The following is a 21,344-nucleotide window of genomic DNA, read 5'->3' on the forward strand; positions in this document are numbered from 1 at the left end:
ATTATTAGTGGAGATCCAACAAAGTAAAACAACTTAAAAACAAAAAAAACACTGAAATTTAAATTTAAATTATTTAATTAGACACAATAGGCACTCCAACTATAAAAACAGTGGTTTTTTGGTAACAATTTACTAAGATTGGTTACCATTTCACATTGTAAACAACAAAATTTTATTGCTTAAATGATTGTATAAAACAATTATTGTATATGTATTAGGGTGGGTCAAAAAAATCTAAAATTTTTTTTTTGATTTGGTACTCCGAAAAATCGATTGCTAGACCCCTCTAGAATATACACACCAAATATGAGCTCTTTATATTAATGGGAAGGTCCTCCGCTTTGCAATTTTCCATTTTTACATCAAGCTTCTACAAAAAAAAATAATTTTTTTATTAATTGACTTTTTAGCAAATTTCTTTTCATATTCTTGTAGGAAATTGAACGCTCTACAAAAAAGGTTGAATACACTTTTTTCGTTTATCTAACCGTTGAATATATATTTGAGGTCCAAAAATCGAGAAAATCTTTAAAAATTCGTTTTTTGTTCTTAATTTTGTAACAAATTGAAAAATTATAATGATCAAACGCGCAAGACATATTCTTGTTGGAAATTGATTGCTCCACAAAAAAGGTCTTAATAACTTTTTTCATTAATCTAACCATTCTAAAGATATTCGAGGTCAAAATTAAAAAAAAATATAAAAACATTTTATATTTTTAAAAAATTTCTAATTCACTGAAACTTCATTATTTTCAAATTAGCAAGATATATTCTTGTAGGGGCTTAAACGTTCTACAAAAAATTCCTTGGAATGAAATTGATTGCTTTAACCGTTTAGAAGATGTTCGTATCCAAACCAATGCTCACTGATTTCAATAGTTTTCTTATGACCCGTATGCATTGCGATTTAATACTTTTAAAAACTGACAAAAGCCATAAATAAAAAAAAACTCATTCTTTTATTACAATCACGTTCTAGAAAGTTAATCTTTTATCATATTATTTATTTTAAAAGAGACCAAATGTTTGTAGTTATATTATTTTTATTTATTTAAATTTTATCTTACCAAATTTAAATCTGCACGGAACTAGTTGCTACTTTTTAAAGAAGGCTTATTAACTGAAATTTAAGATATCTCGAGCAATAAAAGATATATCGGGAAAATTTAAACAGTTTTTGAAAGAAGAATATCTGCTCTTATAATCACCGTTACAAATTTGTTTTAAATGAATTACCCCACATAAAAACAGAACCTCGAAAACAGTCAAAATGACATTTTTAGATTTCATCTCCGAAACTTTTACCCCATTTCATAGTGGAAGTATAAATTCGATTTCGGTTTACTTCAGTTGGTGTAACAAGTTTCACAGTTTCGTTCAAAAACTTACTATAGACCAGTGCGAATCCGGTTTTCAGAGGGTAAATGTTGGAAAAATTACTAGCAGCATATGAATGGTGGGAAAATTAAGGATAAATGGTACATGAATGGAAGAAAATAAACTGCAAACAAACAAATTGGTAGAAAGGGGGTGAGTGGGGGAAAAAGTCGGGTAGGGTGTAAAAATGTGTGTTTTTTAACGAATTATGTCAAAAGTAGACCTCCTATCAAAAAAAGTCCAATACAAGTTGCAGATAGTAAAAAGATCTGAAACTTTTCCTCAAATCATTTTTTATATAATCTCATATTTATATTGGGAAAAAATCCAAAAATACGACTTTTTGTTTTTTTATTCACAAAAATAGTTGCACTTTAACAAAAATATTTTTAATTTTTTTTTTTTTCCAAAACTATTAAAAAATTACCGTGTTTTAGATTAAAACTTTTTATTTAAGATTATGTAGAAAATCAACAAATAAAAATAAATTTGTTACACTCATGAAGTTTGCTTTTGGGATATGAACCAAGGATCAAAAAAGTCTATTAAAAAAAGTTGGGTGAAAGGGTGTTTTTTCGCGGACAAGAGGAAGGGGTGAAGGTCAAAAATAAAGTGAAAAAAATTGTTTGTCGAATATCATCACATGGCACATGTTTTTATGGTATTTTTTGATGCTGAATCTAATGAAAAGTTATTGCCGATTAAAAACAAGTGTGCTTGTTTTTTAACTTCAACAGTTGAAATATAATCAAAACCCATGTGAAAAACATGATGAAATTTGGGATAAAGGTTTTGGATAAAGCAGAAAAAGGGTGTTTTTTTTTTGATGGGTTGAGTTATGTGTGAGAAAGGTATCATAACAGCTGACATAAATTTAGTTAATTTTTCAAAACTTGGTGAAAAAGTTTTGTTTCTTATAAGAACTAAAAATCTAAAGAGTCTACAAAATAATGTTGAGTGAAAGGGTGTTTTTTTTTTTTTTAAAGAAATGATGAAATTCGGAATTAGTATACCACAAAAACGGGGAAATTAATGTTACACCAATAAGTATTGGTACAAATGTTTCATTTATAACAGAAACAAAGAATCTAAGCAGTCTTTACAAATTTTAAATTTTTAAATTTTAGGTGAAAGGGTGTTTTTTTGGGAAATAAGGGAAAACCGCGATAAGTCGGATAAAATCACGAAATGTATTAAAAATATTGTCCTTTCCATGGGAATTACGAATAAAATAAGTTTATACATTTTTTTCATATCAAAGAGTGTTTTCAGGTGTGGAGAAAATGTGGGTATATTGAAAAAAGTATAAGTAATAACAATGGTACCCTATTGAAATTCAGCAATTGTTACTTTTGAAATTAGAAACAAGAATCTAAAGTGTCTATAAGAATATCATGGTTTAAAGAGTATTTTTTGAGTGAAAACAAGAATGATGGGCCATACTAATGAAATTTGGTGAAATCTTTGAATTTTGGATAGAAAGCAAGAATAAAGAGCTTTAATAAAAAAAAAAAGATGAAAGGATGTTTTTTCGAATTGGTCCCAAAAATATAATAATTTGTGTAAAACGTCTAAGAACTTAAACATAAACGTTCAATTTGTCATCAAAACCAAAAATAAAATGAATCATTAGTTTTTTTGGGACCAATAAGAGATTTTACAGTTTCTTCGAAAAAAAACACCCTTTCACCTAAATTTTTTTTATGAAAACTCTTAATTTTTGCTTTCTATTCCAAATTCAAAGTTTTCTCATTTTTCAAATTACGAAAAGTACTTTAGAAGCTATGAAGTCACATATAAAGAACATTTTTACATATATAGAGGTACATTTGGCCACCTTTTGGCCTTGCCATGGTCACATCTTCAGGAAAATTATCATTTTTAGTTGATAATTCCCTTCTTAAATTTTCATTTCACATATCCATGGCAACAGTTTTGAAAAAATAAACTTCAGCATTATCACCGTGGGCAAAGCCTATTTAAGTATTCAAGTTGATTGTCAAATATAATTAATATTGATTACACTGGTCAACAAAATTAAACTTTTTTTTTGTTACAGAAACCAAGGTATACTTTTCTATAGGATTTTGGTGTGCTGAGCTCAAATCCTAAGTCAAAAAAATTCTATCACATCACGTTTTTGAGATAATCCCGTTAAAAAATCGAAAATGTCGTTTTTTTACCAGTTTTCGAGATTATTTCTTAGCTTTTGGTTATTTGTTTTAAATAAATTTGTAACGGTTTCTAATAGAACTAAATGTTGTCTTTCTAAATCCGTTTAAATCTTTTAAAAATCTCTTATCTTCTTTGAGAAATCTGAAATTGAAATCAACGTGTTTGGTATATCTCATGTTTATTTACTTTTAATAGCGAATCTCGAAAAGTTCTTTGCCAATCGCTTTCAAATTTTGACACAACGTTCCATTTAGAATCTTGCAAGTTTTTATATTTGCGAAGGTGGTGAATCGCAGTGAGATACATCAAAGCGTGACCGTGTCAGATACTTATACTAAATAATTACTAGTGAGAAAAATATAATTTTTTTTCTTGTTAAAAACAAGATAAGAACTTACTGGAATGTAAATGAAACGTTGTGTCAAAATTTGAAAGCGATTGGCAAAGAACATTTCGGGATTTACTATTAAAAGCAAATAAATATGAGATATACCAAACACGTTGATTTCAATTTCAGATTTCTCAAAGAAGATAAGAGATTTTTAAAAGATTTAAACGGATTTAGAAAGACAAGATTTAGTTCTATTAGAAACCGGTACAAATTTATTTAAAACAAATAACCAAAAGCTAAGAAATAATCTCGAAAACTGGTAAAAAAGCGGCATTTTCGATTTTCTAACGGGATTATCTCGAAAACGTGATGTGGTAGAATTGTTCTGACTTTAGATTCGAGCTCAGCACCCAAAAACCCTATAGAAAAGTATATCTTGGTGTCTGTAACAAACACCTTGTTGACCAGTGTTATTATTAATTTTGTACATTATTTCTCTTTCAATAAAAGAAAAGAGATAAGAATAATAGATTATTATCTTCAACACCAAAAACATTAAATCATAGTAAACTAAAAAATTGCGTATAATTTTTTATTGATTATAACCACTCTATAAACATTTTTTGTATGCATGTACTTTAAATTCAATTGCATGTACTTGATTTTAATATTTGATAAGATAAATCATAAACACGAGTTCATCGAACTTCTTCGTGAGACAACAGCAAAAGTAGCAACAAGTATTTGCGGAAGGTCAATTTTTTTTATTAATAATATAATTTTCTTAATACAAAAAATCAAATACCTAGGTAATTTGTAAAAAAAAAACATTTTAATTTAACTTTTGTTCACTTTTTTCAAAGCAACTCCTTCAATTGGCATTAGTTTAATTTTTCCCAATTCTACTTTATCTCTGAAAAAAAAAAACAAAAACCAAAAGATTAAATGAGTAAGTATTGTGAAACCAGTAATTTTGACTAATTTACCCAATATTGTGAGGAGAATTTTCACTAACAACAGTGTATTCCATCAAATTGTTCTCTCCATTTCCTGAACTAAATATTTTTCCAATATCTTCTTCATTATCACCGAAATTTATCAAAATACGATATTCTTCATCTGGAGAATGACTAATTAAAATGAAACAATAGAACAGAAAATCCTTATTCGAGGCAGATTCCACTACTTACCGAATGATTTGAAAAACATTATCATTAACAGCTTTATAGCTGAAACCATTTTGTTTTTTAAATGCTTTGAAAGCAGGTGTTTGCTTAAGTTTCTGCAAGGCCTTGAACACTTTCAACGAACTTCTTTCAGCAGCCAATTGATTTTTTACATTAACTGTCTTGTAATTATTTGCAACTGGTAACCAAGTCTTGTTGGAAGAAGAGAATCCAGCTGAAATATCATCGTTCCATTGGAAAGGACTTCTTGCAAAAGCACGCCCTGCTTGATAGGAACTATTTTGAGAACCAACATTTGACATTCCAATTTCTTCACCCTAAAAAAATTTATTATCTTTTAAAGCTATATAATTGAGAATCCAGAAAAGAGCTTACGTAATAAGTGACAGTTACACCTGGTAAACCAGTAAGCAGGAAATAAACTAAATTCGTCTTGTTTTGACCAACACGTTCGATAACTCTTTTCATGTCATGATTTCCAGTCTAGAATTAAGAATTATTTACCCTTAACTAGAGTTAAACCAATGATTGACCAGAGAACCTACCAGCCAATTGGCTGTTTGATGCTTCTTCCACATGACATTCATCCAACCATCAACCAAACGTTGTACATCTCTGGCATTTGAAGCCTTAGTAACATACCACAAATCAAAATTGAAGGGAATATGGGCACCGAAGTGTGTTCCATTGCCAAAATATCTATCAAGCATTGCAATCGGAGAATAAGCTTCAGCAAGCAAGATTCTGAAACATAACCACCGAATAAAATTTAAATATCCAAACGCACTCAAAAGCAAGCTTACCTTGTATCTCCACCATTTTGTTTCTGATAAGATTCCAAAAAGTTCCTCCAATCATACAACAGCTCAACAGTTTCATTTTGATTTTGAGTGTAAATTTGATTTTTTGGATCTTCATCAGGATACGTTCCATCGGAATTAACTTTTTCAAACATATAAGGAACTGCATCAATTCGAAAACCATCAACACCTCGATCAAGCCAGAATTTCAAAACATCCAACATTTTTTCGCGCACTATTTCATTTCTGAAATTAAAATCAGGTTGTTGAGGCAAGAATTGATGAAGATAGAATTGTTGACGTTTTTCGTTCCATGTCCACATTGGTCCACCAAATACACTAACCTGTAATATTATGGTAAAATTGCAGAGGTTTTGAGACTTCACATGAAGTTATTCTTACCCAATTGGATGGTGGTAATTTTTGTCCTGCATTTTGTGGATCTTCAAAACCATCCGCCCAGATATAAAAATCTTCGTAGCCATTTTCTCGATGAATTGACTTCTGGAACCATTCACATTCATCACTCGAATGATTTGGCACAAAATCCAAGATAATTTTTAGATCAAGTTCTTTGAATTTTTTAACCATTGCATCAAAATCATCCAAAGTTCCGAAGATGGGATCGATTTCGGTAAAATTGGAAATATCATAGCCATTGTCGACCATGGGTGACTTGAAGATCGGTGATAACCATGAAGCTGTTATACCAATTTCTTTGAGATAATCCAGTTTTTCTGTTATGCCTTCATGAATACAATTTTTTTTTTTTTTTAATTTAATAGAATTGAAATTTCTTGAGATATTTACCTTTTATGTCACCAATTCCATTGCCATCGCTATCTTTCCAAGATCTTGGATAGATTTGGTAAAGTGAAGCATTTTCCCACCAATCAACAGTTACAGCAACAGCTGTATAGACTAAGCTTATTGTAATTACTAAAACTGCATACAGTGGGGTTTTCGACATCTTGCGAACTGTAAGTTCCAAGATAATGTTCACTTATGAAAGATCTAATGTAAAAAACCCACGTTACCCACGTAAAGTGATAGTCATGAAATAAAAAACTTTTAAATTAATCTAATGAAAGTGACAGTATTCATAAAAATGTATGTTCAGTCAGATTATAAAGCATCTGTGTAAATAAAAGTTAGCAAAGAATTTAACCTGATACAGTGATATGTACCTAAATAAAAGTTTTATTCTATCCAAGTTAGAAAATAATAATAAAATCAGCTTACAAAGGGTGGTACGAAAACTTCTTACTTTTACTATCAGTTTATTATAATAAAAGCGGTTAAAACTGTAGAATTAACTGGTTGCCTTTTTTCCCCCTAAATTTCATGTTACTGTAGAAATTGGTGACCTAGTACAAGTTTTTTTCAACTTTTCGTTTGCCGTTTTGGAAATAAAAATTAACGCTTTCGCAAATCAAATTCATCTTCTGAAAATCAAATTCAAATTTTTAATAATTCACCTACTTAAGGAAGAGTTTTTATCGGGAGCGGGTCATAATTCTGCTTGTCAAAATTCTGTACGACAAAATTCTGTAGGGTCAAAATACTGTAAGACCATAATTCTGTACGTCATTATACTGTAAATACAAAATTCTGTACGTCAAAATACTGTATGAACAAAATACTGACTGACAAAATTCTGTTTTGCAAAATTCTGTACGGCAAAATACTGTATTTTCAATACAGTATTTTTAAAGAAATTTCCTTTGATAAAAAAACACGAAATAGTAGCTTTAAATATAATTATTGACAGTAAAGTTGTAATTTTATACAAACATAATTATTAAAGTAAAAAAGTAAATCAATTCTAGGAACACAAATCAAACTTTTCTTAAACATACAAAATACATTTTACAAAAAAAATTTCAAAATCAAATAAATTTAATTTTTTTTTCAATCCGTTTCAGGTATGCAACGTGGTTTAATTTAGATTGTTTTTTAAATAAGTGTAGTTTTGTTTTCTCTCTCTTTTTTCCGTAGCTCCTAATAAAGTACCTAGATTAATCACCATTAGAAGCTTGCCTCTTTATTAAGTATATCTCTTAGAAATTCATAGTAAACCCTCTTTTAAATATATCTGTATTTCAAAATTCTGTAAAAATGATGTAAAAAATATGCGCGCGCACTTTTTTACATTATCAAAACGATATTTTTTACAGCATTTTTACAGAATTTTGATATACAGAATTTTGATGTACAGAATTTTGAAATACAGTATTTTGACCAACCAGAATTTTGCTGTACAGAATTTTGACTTTCAGAATTTTGCTCATACAGCATTTTGCACATACAGAATTTTGACATACAGTATTTTGGCATACAGTATTTTGAATACAGAATTTTGCAACATACAGAATTTCGACCCCAACCCGTTTTTATCCTGTGGGCGAACATTTTGTCGGGAAACATTTTGAAAACTTTTTGAGCATGTGCTTAACATAGGGTCTTATCATACTTTAATACGATATTCATCAAACAAAGCCCACACTTGGGGCCTTTTTGTACCATCCACTTCGCGTTTTGCAACTTTTAACTTTAACTTTGCAAATTGGTGTTTGGTGAATAGAAATTTGAGAAAAATTTTTTTTTTGAAAAGTAAAACCACAATTCCTTCTTTTCCCTCATTTCACCAACTACAAATCTGCAAAGCACAAAGTACCTACTTTTCTTTCTGAAAAGCGCAAGGTTTTGCCAATTTGCAAAGAATTTCGTGTCACTAAACAAAAAATTTTGATTTTTGCATTTCAAATTAAAAATTTCAAAATACATTTAGAAATTGCAAATAATTTCTTAAAAGTTGAATGTTTTCGCTTGGCAACCACAAATATTTTTCCATGTGTGTCCGTATAGTACAAAAAATTAGATATGAAGGTCTGGGAAAAATTCGTACTTCAGTATTTGAAAGAGTATCAAGACAAGAGTCGAAAACCTCGTTTTCCACAGTCGCACCAATTCCATTTTGTTTTTTTTTTTTAAGTTTTACAACACATACCTAACTCGGGTTTTTTTTTAACCTAGAAAAGGAAATGTATCACAAACTTGAAGGTAATTTAATTTCCCGCTTGTATGTTTATACGAAACGAAAAGTTAAGTTCCATTTTTAGTTGTTGGTGAAACGAACGCACTTTTTAATTTGCAAAAAAGTTTGTAAAGTGCGAACTCGAAGACTTTCAAAAATATATAGGCCAAAAATAAATAATTTTCTAAAATAAAAAGATGCGTTTTTAATTTAATCTGAACTAAAAGAAGCAAAAGAAAGAAGGTAATAAATAAAATAATTATAAAGTTCAACATAAAAAACAAATAAAATATACTTTCAATTTTTGGTGAAACACTTTGCACTTTCACTTTGCAGGAAAATATTATTTTGTAAAGTTGCAAAATGCAAAGTGAAAAATGGTTGGTGCAATAGAACCCTGATCAGGAACCAAAAAGCAAAATAGTGTTTCAAATGCACGTATAAGATACATACAGGGTGTCCCAAAAGTAATGGATCAAACGAAATATGCTGATAGGCCAACTTTAGGGCTCTCAGAATTTGGTTACTTGTTCATCCCAAATCCTTACGGTTTTCGATTTAATGCAGTTTTTGTGAAATTCCGAAAAATCCCGACTTTGCAACAGTATTTTTCTTCCTCCGCTCATAATTGATTTTTGTTTTTTACAATTTTTCACTAAAATATTGCCTAATAATAAGAAAAAATTAATTAATCAAAATATTTTTCATTTCATACGCCATTTTGCTGCAAATTAATTAACAGTTCCATGTTTTAAAAAAACTCAATTTCTTTCTTTTATTTCAGAGCAACACCCTGAAAAAAATTTGTATGGTGTGGCACTGGTTTATTATTTTAAAAACTTGTCGCGTTATTGCAGTTTTCAAAAATGTATAAATGTTTCCAAAGTTGAAGTTAGAACTGAAGATATTACAATTGAAAAGCAACAAAACAGGGCTTTTGAGAGAAAAATAACAAAGAAAAATAAACACATTTTCTCGACTGTTGTTTGTTTATTTCTTTTTGAACAAAAGACTCGATTTTTGTTTGTTATTTTGCTCTGAAAACGTCTGATTTTTCGCATTCAAATTATGATATCTTTCGTTCTAATTTCAACTTTGGAAACATTTATACATTTTTGAAAACTGCAATAACGCGACAAGTTTTTAAAATAATAAACCAGTGCCACACCATACAAATTTTTTTCAGGGTGTTGCTCTGAAATAAAAGAAAGAAATTGAGTTTTTTTTTAAAACATGGAACTGTTAATTAATTTGCAGCAAAATGGCGTATGAAATGAAAAATATTTTGATTAATTAATTTTTTCTTATTATTAGGCAATGTTTTAGTGAAAGAATTGTAAAAAACAAAAATCAATTATGAGCGGAGGAAGCAAAATACTGTTGCAAAGTCGAGATTTTTCGAAATTTCACGAAAACTGCATTAAATCGAAAACCGTAAGGATTTGGGATGAACAAGTTACCAAATTCTGAGAGCCCTAAAGTTGGCCTATCAGCATATTTCGTTTGATCCATTAATTTTGGGACACCCTGTATATGAAGACAGCTTTAACACATTTTTTTTTACCAATTATTCTTTTCCAATCACTAAATACAAAACTTACACACTTATCAAATTAATAATAGTTTGAACAAAAGTCAGATGTTCTTGAAGTTGCGTCAGTGCAAAAATGTCAGGTATATCTCTTAAATATTAGAAAGTACTCGGCAACCCTACTTAAATGCTAAAAATACCAAAAACACTTATATTTCAGACCAAATATAATGTTATTTGATAGAGGTAAATGCAAAAATATGTATAAATGTATATATGTTTATGTATATAAGTGAAACCCTCTTCTATCTAAGAAATGTAGAGGCTCATCTTTAAAATTGCAAGTATAAGACGTAGTGTTGCCATGTAAATCAAATGTAAAAAAAAATAAATGATATTTTATTGTCAGTTTGTCCAACTTCCGCATCTTGATGGATCTTCAAATCAATCAAAAACAATTTATTGAAACAAAGTTTAATTAGATAACATAATGCATTAACATATTCACATTATTTTTATTTTATTTTTTAATCTTCTTACATAAATATCTTTGCTATTTTTACTCCTCCATTCCCCTTTAAATTTAAAAAATAAAAATAAAAACAGAAATATTAAAAAAAAAAAAATAAAACACATTTTCAATATTTGTTACAACACACGATCAATAAATTAAATAAGTTTTGTAACTAAAAATCTTTTCTTTTGTCTCTTACTTAAACAAAAAAAAAAAAAAAGATGATCTCCCTCTCTTAAACAGCCTCCGAACTATTACTGCTATCCAAGTCTTTGATTTTCTGATACATATTGATATAATGCATTTGTAATTGCTTCTGATACTTGAGGACTTTTTCCTTCTCTTCCGCCCACTGATGTCGTTCCATTTCGAAATTGCCCCTCAATTCAGCCAATTCCTTTCTCAACACACTAACTTCATCTTTTGACGCCATCTTCTCATCAAGATATTGTGAATTTTGAGCAATATCTGGCAAATTTAATGTACCATATACAAAATTCTGTATATCAGTTGACATTTGTGCCAAACGTGACTCGGGTGTCAAATGTCGTTCCAATGGCCTTTGCGGGGGCTCAATAAAAGGCGGGACAATTTGTAGACAATTCATAATCACTTCAAGATTCGAATCGTCAATTGTCTTTGGTGAGAGATCTTTTTGCTTCTCTTCGTTGTTCATTTGGTTTTTCTGACAGATGTTGGAAATTTTATCAATTTGATATTTCAGTCGGCTTAGTTTTCCCGACGGTTCTTCACCGTATTCATGAAAAATGGCAAGATCGGAAAGTTCTTTGCGCAGCTTGCCAAGTTCATTGGTAAGTGCTAAAATTACTTGATCTTTAAGGATAATAATACGATTTAGTTGACTAATTTCGACTTCTTGGGCTTGAATTGATGGCGATGGAGGAGTTGGTTCAGCGGCTGATGGAGTTGTTGTTGTTGTTGTTTGATCGTGTTTGAGGTGGAGGATTTCTTGATCTTTTGCAGTTAATTCAAGCTAAAAATTTTAAAAAAGGTTATTATTTGTCGAAAAGGAGAGGTTTTTTTGACGAACTTACATTAGCCTCTTTGAGTTGATTTTTTAGTAAAGCTATTTCACCATTACGTTGACATACAGTCCATTCGTTTTCTTCCAGTTGGGCTTTTAGGTTTCCTATAAGACCATCCATAATGCGGGTTTTTTCTTCCAATTGATTAATACAATCCCGTATTGAGCGTTCTGATGTCTTGAGACCTTCATTTTCACTTCTGAAATGTAATCAAAAATTTAAAAAATTGCAAAAAGGATATCAATGAGTGTTAAAGTCTGAAAAATTTTTAACTAAAAAAATAATTGCTGCAAGTGCAGTCAATTTGTCGGAATTTGACCGGAAAGCAACTTCAATGAAGAATTCAATGGGCACGTTCAGGAAATATTAGGGACTAGATATTTAGGCAACGTCATTTTCTGAACGGAAATTTGAGTAAATTGAATAAATTAGTTTGGATGCGATGCTATTGTCAAATTTCGAAATTTATTTAAGAATTTTACCGGTCGCATGGGTAAGACACCAAATTTCACTTAACTGTAATGAATAAATAAAATTAAATATAACCGATAATGCACTTTTTTGTTGTTTTTCACACAAATAAATTTAATTTTGCTAAATTAATTCTTTAATTAAAAACAATCTGCTGTCATGTTGACAAAAAAAACTTTCCTAAACTTTTAGGGAGAATTTTCTTGCCTAACTTTCCAGTCAGCTTTCCAATAAAATGACCTAAATTGGAAAGATTTTTTTTGACAGCTGACCAATCAGAGACCGAGAAATTACCTAAATATTTAGTCCCTAACGTTTCTGAACCTACCCAATGTAGATTCCCAAACATAGGGTTTGGCTTTAAAATATGACTTTTGTAATCGGATATATTTGAAAATCCAGTAAAATTTGTTTTGAAAACAGATTGTTTTTTTATCGACTTCCAAAAAGGAGAAGTATTCAATTCGTCTGTATTTTTTTTTTTTTTTATGTTTGTTACCTCATTTCTTTGGACTGCGTGAAGCAAAACTGACAATTCTTTTTGTATTGCAAAGTTGGTGCCTGCAGTGTGGTCCCATTTTAATTTCGTTCAGTTTTGGCTATACAAACTATGAGAAAAACATAAAACCCAGTTTCGGTCCATGGAAGTCGGCTTTGTGTTTTTGATAAAAATGATTATTTTTAAGTAGTAAAAATTTTGTCGAAGACAACTTTGCGCGTTCCAGAATGTTCATTCAAGAACGTTGATTTCCAACAAAATTTATAATCCTAAGCTACATTGCACGTGACAAAAAATTACTGCAAATGCAGTCAACTAATAATACAATTTTTGGTGAAATTATTTTAAAAACAGAGCAAATTTAGCTAAAGGTGAATTGAGTGATAGTTCAAAAAATCTCATTTGAGAAAATTGACTTCCCCCACAAATTGATTTCAAACCAAAATTTCCTGCAAATGTAATAAACTCAAATTATAGTACTACTTACTCCAAAGCAAGTCAATTGATTTTTCAGGGTTGCTTAAGAATATATTTTAATATGCTTTCGTAATGAAATATAATTTTTACCATAAGAAATATTACTCAAAAATGCAGTCAAATATTCAGATTAATCATTGGTCAGGATTTGAAACTTTTCAAAAAAGTACTGGAAAATGCATTCAACTTTATCTGAAAACTGATTGGTTTGCCAAAGAAACTGGAGTCATGGTGAATCGATGGGTTTTGTTCCTGAAACTGATTTCAAGAAACTGGATTTGCAGCTAAATTCATACACTTTAATAAAACTTACAAAAATGTCCTGCAAAGGCAATCAACTTATTTGTATTGAAGTATTTACTCGAAAGTGAGTTGAATGATTTTAAAAGCTTATAATCAGATATATATCAAAAACGTACTCCAAAATGCAGTAAAAGTACAGTCAAACAATTTTGAGAATATGTTGTTTTTTTTTTACAAACGAAAAATTCGTTGAAGGTGAATCAAAGTGTTTGTTAAAAAAACTTCAAGAATTTGCTGCAAATGCAGTCAATTTATATTGGTTTTGAAATTATGAATCGAAAATCAGTCATTTTTTTTTTTTTTTTCAAAAATAGTTTTGAATTTTCAAAAATACAGTAAATTTTGTTTAAGAAATAGAAAAAAAAAATTGTTAAAGCAAATCAACAAATTGATGTAGACTTCAGTTAGTAGGTAAAAATTTCTTTTGAATGTAGTAAAGTCATTTTGGAATTTCGACTGAAAGCCAAGTCAAACAAACTTCTAGGGTTGTTTAAACAAAAAACAAAAAGTAGGTACTAGAATATGCAGTATGTACACGCAAATAAAGGATTTTATCAGAGGGGTACAAGTTAATGTATAAATATTGTATCCCATGCAGTCAAATTCAATTCTCCTAAATTTTAAATGCCATTTTTTAAAAATCGCACAGTCCAAAATGGTCAGTCTGCAAAAGTAACAAATTTGAAAAAATAGCAGTATTGCTTGTACTGCAATAGTATACACTAAATTTGTATGGCAACAATTACTGAAAAGCGCCTTCATTTGTTACTGAGTGTTACAAACGCAGTCACTTACCTATTCATATTGGTTAGTTTAATTGTTGAATTTTATAAGCAAGCAAGGAATTAATTTAAAAGACAAAAATGATTGCTATTGCAGTCGCTTTTTTTAACACAAGGAAATTCAGCTTTAAAATTATTTGTTGGCTTGCCGAATTCTACAGATTTCTGCAACTGCCAGTCATTCCAGTGGCAGAATTTGTCAAAACCACACTTGTTATATCGTCGTTTGTTTCATTACAATACATTTTTCAATGGAATTTTAATCCAGCACATCTAGTTTTAATTACATGAAAAAATTCTGTACTCTGTATAATAAAAATTGGAAAACATATAATTTGTTTTACTTTGTCACTAAAAACAATAAATCGCATTATTTGCTAGCAAAATGAAAGCCTTCATGAAATAAAATCTTTAAATGTAGTCATTTTTATAAGAAAAAGCTTATGAAGAAAAATGTTCTAACAAAATAGGTACGCAATTGCAAATAAACAAAAACCGGCAAATCGAGTGTTAACTTCATTTGAATCATTGGAAAAAATAATTAACATTGCGTTTCAACTTTAGAAATCATAAAAATGTGTTTTCGACAAACCTTAAAATCTGTATGTAAAATAAAAATCCTTCCAAAAGATTTCTGCTAACGCAGTAGTTTATTTATTGAGGAAATAACTGCAAAGTTGCAATACCATCCTGATCTATAGTAAATCTTTTTCCTTTAAAAAAAATATATAAGGGAAGTTATGTTTCTGAATTGCCAACAGTTAAAAATGGCGCGCAAATCCAGAAATTTTTTGTTTGCAAAAAAAAACTGCTTACAAGAATCAAGATCTGAAATCATGGAATTATATTTTTAACCTAAACAGCAAGATAAACTTCAATATTTGCATGGAAAATAAAAGTTTTTATCAAAAAAAAAAAGTCTTAAAGGCTGTCATTTTACAAATTACTTAAAAATTGAAAAACAAAAAAACAGAAAATCCAGTAAATTTTTATTTGAAAAATACTGTACTTAATGAATAAGTACAACCTACACTCAGAGAACTTCTTCTTCTTCCTTTTTCTCGGCGCTGCTATGATCTCGATGTCGAGGGGATCATAACTATCCCACGTAACTGCTTCACACTAGTGAGAACAAAATAGTTAATATCAGGATAACTATTAAAATAGTTTTAAAAAATAGTTATTTGTGACCATTTTAATAATCAATCGAATTACATACTCGTATTCTCCAAATTAACTATTAAAAAGTCAATTTTACAATTAAAATAGTTATATGAGACTATTTAAATAGTTAATAAAGACTATTTAAATAGTAAATAATGAATGTATAAAATAGTTATCCCGGTTTTAACTATTAAAATAGTTTTTTTTTTTTTTCTCTGTGTAGAGATAATAAAATTGTATTTTATTTTATCTCTTAAATATAACAAAAACTTTAATATCGTGAGTGTCTAATAGATCAATACTATTTACTGGAAATGCAGTAAATATCAGTTTCTTAAAACTATGCAATGTAATTAAAAAATTTCTAATAGAAAAGTTTTAAATTTTAATATAGGTATTACTTACTTTAACAATTCACTTTCTTTCTTCAAATCACCAAATTGTTCCTTCAGTCGATTTGTATTCTCTGTAATTCTCAATTTATTTTGCTTAAATTGAAATGACTGCAATGTCAACATTTGTTCCATTTTTTTAATTTTCAATAAAAATTCTTTTTGTTGATTTTCATAATAAGCTTTTAAACGTTTTGTTTCATTTTCCCAATAAGCCTCTTTATCCTATATAGAAAACATAGAAAAAAAGAAAAAAAAAACATAGAATTAGAAAAAAATGTTAATTGAATTCAAAAATTTTACTTTTTGAACTTTGAAAATCACTTTTTCATTATGTTCCATTGTCTGTCGCAAATATGACAATTCTGAATCACGATCTTTTAATGCAGCTTCTAGCTCGGATATTCCTGAATCGGATGGTGATGGTGTCATATCGAATTGTTCACTTATGATGTATTTAGTATTACCACAGTTTGATTTTCTTTAAAAAAAAACAACAACAAACTTAGTTAAAAATCAATTAAAAATAAGTGGCATCACTGTTAACAGGGTGTTTCTATTTCTTATCGTTAATTTAATTTGTTTAATTTTTTTGATGTTTTTTACTAACTTTCTATTTGGTCTTCAATTGTTTATCAGTGAGATACTGTCTTTTATTGCACGACAACACGAACAAAAAAAAAACACCCTGTATGAAGTCGTAATAATATACTCACAAAGTACTATTTTGGCTAATTGCATCTGAGTCGGGTGTATGTCGAATCGATTCCATGCTATCGTTGATCTTCAACGATCTGGAACACCTTCGACGTGCCATTAAATTATTGCAATAACTATTGCTGGACGAGTAACCATGCCGAAGGTCAGTGGTACCTTGGGTAGTAAAAAAACAAAACACACAAGAAATAGAAGTGATTCATATGAATTCGACTTACTTCCAAATCTTAGATTGGAGCCTTGAACTGGTGCCAGGGAAGGCGTTGATCCATAACGATCACCCAGCTCGTTATATCTCACCGGAATGCTATAATCTGGTTCGAAGGGGATTGGCTTGAATGCGATGGGCCGCAGAAGATTTGTTGCCTAAAAAAAATGGGGTAAGGGAAAGTTAACATAGAATCTCTCTCGGAATGACCAATGATCACGCAAGATCACCATTAATGGCGAGCTTGATGATGATGATGACCTCACCTGATCTGATTTTTCTGAACGATTTACACGATCAGTGCTGCCACTGCTGTCTGTTTCAACGATATTCAAACTATCACTATACTCCACTCCGCCGCCCATTGTGGTTCTCTTCAGCTGCGGGTGGTGATGATGATGGTGATTGCTGGAGCTACTGGTGCTATAGTTGCTGGTTGCACTGCTCCCTCGGTGACCCAGTTCTGGATGCGCATGCATCACTGTCGCCATATGAATATTTTGCTGGTACTGGGAATGATTTATTTGATTGATTGGATGCATTTGTTGCTGCTGTTGCGATTGTTGTTGTTGTTGCTGGTGTTGCTGTTGCAGCTGCTGTGGTTGTGCCTGTTGTGGCATTTGTTGTGTCTCACATTCCCCGCTACCACTACTTTTAGTTGCCTCAAACATACTTCGTATATTTTGAAACTTTGATCGGCTCTGTTGAACGTAATCCTCTAAATTACTTTGACTGCCAAATTTGTTGCGCAGTCGCTTCTGCTCGTTGCGTGACTTGAGTGTGCCGGTAAAGCCCGGCTGCACTAAAGGCAGCCCTAGGGTATTCTTCGATATAAATGAATTCGCATTCTCCAGCGATGCGGATCGAATGTGACCTCGCTGCTTGTTGTATGAGTTTTGGATTGAGCTGTCCATTTATTCGGATTTCTGCAAAAAAAAATATACAAAAAATTATAAAAATTTTTGATTGATAGTGTACGGATGTTAATTGATTGCGCAATAAACGAATGCAAAAAAACGGTATTAACATTATTTGTCAAAATACATTAATTATGTGTTGTAAAAATATATAAGTCATGACGCGACGTAATGTCGCGTCGTCAGACAGACAGACCGGGTTACGGTATTGCGACTTCTGGCAGTAATAAAATTAATGGAAATTTTTATTCAACTTGATTTGAGTGCGGAGTTTTGGTTTCAGGTTTTTGACTTTGAATATTAAGTAAAAAAAAAACTGGAGGCACCACTTAAGGGCTTTTTTAAGAGATTTACATAATTTGGATGCTGCACATGCAAGACTGTTGCATCTTGTTGTGGTTTTGTTTTTTTTTTTTTTTTTGTTTTGAGGAAATCCAAAAAGATATTCAACTTATTTTTAGTTTTGTAACTTTATTTTTGGAATGAAAAATATTTATTTCAAGAATGCACACAAGCCTATATTATGCTAATGAAGGTGTGTTAAGTAAGGTTTATTGTTTTTTTTTATAAAAAAAAAAACAATGAAAATGAAAGTAAAGTCGGAAAATACATAAATTAGTGTAAAACAACAATCATGACGTCAATTGTCAATTTCATTTCGAATTAAACAAGATTGTTGTTGAAGATATAAGTGACATACAGAGAAGTGACTTAGTCTGGAATGTTTATAGTCTACTATTTGTGACATAAGAGAAGGCAATAAGTAACTCATTTGCTTTCATTCAGGTGACATAATTATGCAGAAATGTATTATTTTTTTTTTCTTTACAAGTTGTTCGATTAATATTCAATTTGAACTTGAGACCTTTTTAAATACACTTTGTTTGATCCGCAAAGGTGAGATACCATGTGCAATATTGTCATTCGAAAAATTTGTCTACTGTTTTGCATGAATCATAGCATTTTTCTCTTGCAAAATCTTGTTCAAAGGAAGTTTAGAAGGAAATTTAGAACAAAGAATTTAACTTAAGTCAAAAAGTAATATAGTGCAATGTTCATAGTTAAAAGAAATGAAAAATGTTGAATACATAAAAAAAAATAATTGCTTTTTTTTGTATTCATAGCATTTTTAATTTCTGCCCTCAGCCTTCAGAATCATTACTTTTTGTCCAAAGTTCAAAAGTGCTTTGGTGCTTAATGAGAAAATTTATGTTGCAAACAGAATTCGTTGACGTTCTTTGGAGTTGAGCTTATGTGTAATAGTTCTGAATAAGCAAAAAAATATTTTTGAGGTTTTTTTCATTAAAAAAAAGTAATAGGTACGAATCAATTTTCGACAGGATCTTAGCAATAAAAAATATTAGTTACCGGTAGTTTGCGACGGAAACGGGTCGTTATTCTGTATTCCAAAGTTTTGTAAGACCTTAATTCATTATCCGAATAACTAAAATTTAGTTTGAACATAACTCTACTTTACTATTATTCTGCATTTCAAAATTCTTTTGTCCAAAATTTTGTTTTTCAAGATTCTGCAAATCCATTATTCTGCTTGTCGAAATTCTGTAATTCGAAACCTCTACGTTAAAACTCCAAATTATGAACAAATTTTTAAAATTTCTGTTGAACAGTTTAACAAAGTAACACAGTACCTACATAAATAAAATGCACGACTGGGGTCGCACGTACTTGCTCTTGCAGTTGAAAACACTTTTATGTTAGTTTACTTGTAGAGAAGAGAGTCGACATTTAGGGCAAAATTTTGTTAAATAAAAAAAAAATATTTTTGTATTTGACTTTTTTGAATTGCAGTTTTATTGCAATTGCTTTTAATATTACGTTTGCAGAGTTTAATCAAAATCGTTAGAGCCGTTTTCGAGTTATTTGGTTTGAATTGAAAAATTTGTATGGGATGTTCACTTTCTAAGCGAGATATAAAAAAAAAACAAAAAAAACTAACTTTCAGAATTCCATAAAAATCATCTGTACCAAATTTTCTTGAAGATTTTATTTTCGGGGGGTTTCAATGCTAATATGCCCGGTATTTTATGGTAAATAATTTTCGCCAAAAAAAATCTGGCAGTCTCAATCATGGGAGAAATGTCCGATCATTTTGTTGAACATCAGTCGTTTTTGTTGTTATTTGATCCAAACAAACAATCACAAACCTCAAACACCTGCAAATGTTTATCCAACATCTCGAAGATATTAATCATATTTTGCCAAAAAAAAGTTGAAAGTTGACCTCGTAAAAAAAGTCTTTAAAAATCTTTCAGAATATCTTTTAAATTATAAAAATTCACCACCACCTGCCACTTTTGCATAATTTCTTTCCCACTTGACATCAATATAATTTATTCTCTTTCTCATGGTCAACACTTTTACTTGCAATTTCTCTTCCACAACACATCAACCAATTGGTTAATACACTTTTAAACTTCATTTTAAATTTTTTTGCTTAAATCAATTTTTGATTGATGTGCACCTTGAAGGAACCTCACGTTCCTTCCAGTAAGAGTCACACCCATTTGTATAGCTATTAAGTGATTTTAAATTGCCACTGACACCCGGACAGAGTATAATCTACTACATAACAGGACACAGAAAAAGAACAACAATAGAGCAAAAAAAAAAAGTGCAAATAATTTTCAGAAAAATTGTAATTACAAAATAAGAGTCATAGCTCTGAGAAACTGTTATCACGTTATGTAGGTCAATGGACCATTGTCTGTCTTGTCTGGTCTTGGCTGAATGGCTGGCAAATTGGCAACAAACAAAAAAAAATAAATTAAATTAAATTAAAGTGCCTGCTGGCAGCACTGAAATGACAGTTAAATTGACATTTGTCCCCCACATGTTCTCGTAAACCTTTTTTATACAGTTAAACTTTTATAACGTGTTCGCACCTCTCTGGTGATTTAATAGCCTCAAGCCTTGGTTGTGGTTTCTTTAAAGACGTCGATCGTCTGTCACAAAGATCTCCTGAAACCCTTTCTCTTTTATTTTCCCTTCATTGCTGGATATGATCATGATTGCCACACAATTTGTCGTTAAGTTGATCTTTTTTATTTTCTTGGGGAATAATCTAGGACATTAATAATTTGGAAGTAGTCCTACAGTAGTCCTAGAGAAGTTCTATAACACTATAATAGTCCTATAGCAGTCTTTTAGCAGTCTTATATCAGTACTATAGCAGTCCTAGTCGTCCAACTCGGAAGAACTTTTAAAAATCGACTTTACCTTCTCAAAACTAAGTTTCGTTCAGTTTAACCCTCTACTGCATATGAAGCCAAATATGGTTTTGTCTGTTTGAATGCACTTTTCTCTTCTGTATCACAAAAAAATGGTAAAGATTCAATACAATCCTCTTCTTTGTGTTTCTGAGAACCCATAGAGATAGTTTTTTTCGTGTGTCC

At 30.2% G+C, this 21,344-nt stretch overlaps 2 protein-coding genes across 3 annotated transcripts; both read right to left on the reverse strand.

Annotated features, from left to right (window-relative positions):
- Positions 1 to 4,878: 4,878 nt before the first annotated feature.
- On the reverse strand, positions 4,879 to 6,850 carry LOC129911650 (maltase A2-like). The gene is made up of 6 exons (XM_055989513.1): positions 6,684 to 6,850; positions 6,276 to 6,619; positions 5,877 to 6,217; positions 5,619 to 5,817; positions 5,449 to 5,556; positions 4,879 to 5,390 (listed from the first exon to the last, which is right to left on the reverse strand). Exons 1-6 carry the CDS (start codon positions 6,841 to 6,843, stop codon positions 5,073 to 5,075), a joined length of 1,470 nt encoding a protein of 489 aa, XP_055845488.1. The 5' UTR covers positions 6,844 to 6,850; the 3' UTR covers positions 4,879 to 5,072.
- Positions 6,851 to 11,094: 4,244 nt separating this feature from the next.
- LOC129911639 (leucine zipper putative tumor suppressor 2 homolog) lies at positions 11,095 to 17,935 on the reverse strand. 2 transcript variants are annotated; one of them, XM_055989496.1, is made up of 7 exons: positions 17,281 to 17,935; positions 17,025 to 17,172; positions 16,806 to 16,962; positions 16,414 to 16,570; positions 16,103 to 16,314; positions 12,011 to 12,200; positions 11,095 to 11,949 (listed from the first exon to the last, which is right to left on the reverse strand). In XM_055989496.1, exons 1-7 carry the CDS (start codon positions 17,926 to 17,928, stop codon positions 11,191 to 11,193), a joined length of 2,271 nt encoding a protein of 756 aa, XP_055845471.1. In that variant the 5' UTR covers positions 17,929 to 17,935; the 3' UTR covers positions 11,095 to 11,190. The 2 variants fall into 2 exon arrangements, with proteins under 2 accessions (XP_055845471.1, XP_055845470.1); XM_055989495.1 differs by having other exon boundaries at positions 16,393 to 16,570.
- Between the last annotated feature and the right edge of the window lie 3,409 nt (positions 17,936 to 21,344).

Source organism: Episyrphus balteatus, chromosome 2 (genome assembly GCF_945859705.1).
Source record: "Episyrphus balteatus chromosome 2, idEpiBalt1.1, whole genome shotgun sequence".
NCBI lineage: Eukaryota > Metazoa > Arthropoda > Insecta > Diptera > Syrphidae > Episyrphus > Episyrphus balteatus.

Excerpts from the sequence above, each read along its gene's own strand:
- LOC129911650 (XM_055989513.1), bottom strand. The coding sequence starts at position 6,843 with ATGTCGAAAACCCCACTGTATGCAGTTTTAGTAATTACAATAAGCTTA. Across the intron at positions 5,818-5,876 it reads CAAAATGGTGGAGATACAAG|AATCTTGCTTGCTGAAGCTT; the intron begins GTAAGCTTGCTT and ends GTTATGTTTCAG. Across the intron at positions 5,391-5,448 it reads GTGTAACTGTCACTTATTAC|GGTGAAGAAATTGGAATGTC; the intron begins GTAAGCTCTTTT and ends AAATTTTTTTAG.
- LOC129911639 (XM_055989495.1), bottom strand. The coding sequence starts at position 17,928 with ATGGACAGCTCAATCCAAAACTCATACAACAAGCAGCGAGGTCACATT. Across the intron at positions 16,963-17,024 it reads CTCCAATCTAAGATTTGGAA|GTACCACTGACCTTCGGCAT; the intron begins GTAAGTCGAATT and ends TTACTACCCAAG. Across the intron at positions 12,201-16,102 it reads AAAGAAAGTGAATTGTTAAA|AAGTGAAAATGAAGGTCTCA; the intron begins GTAAGTAATACC and ends ATTACATTTCAG.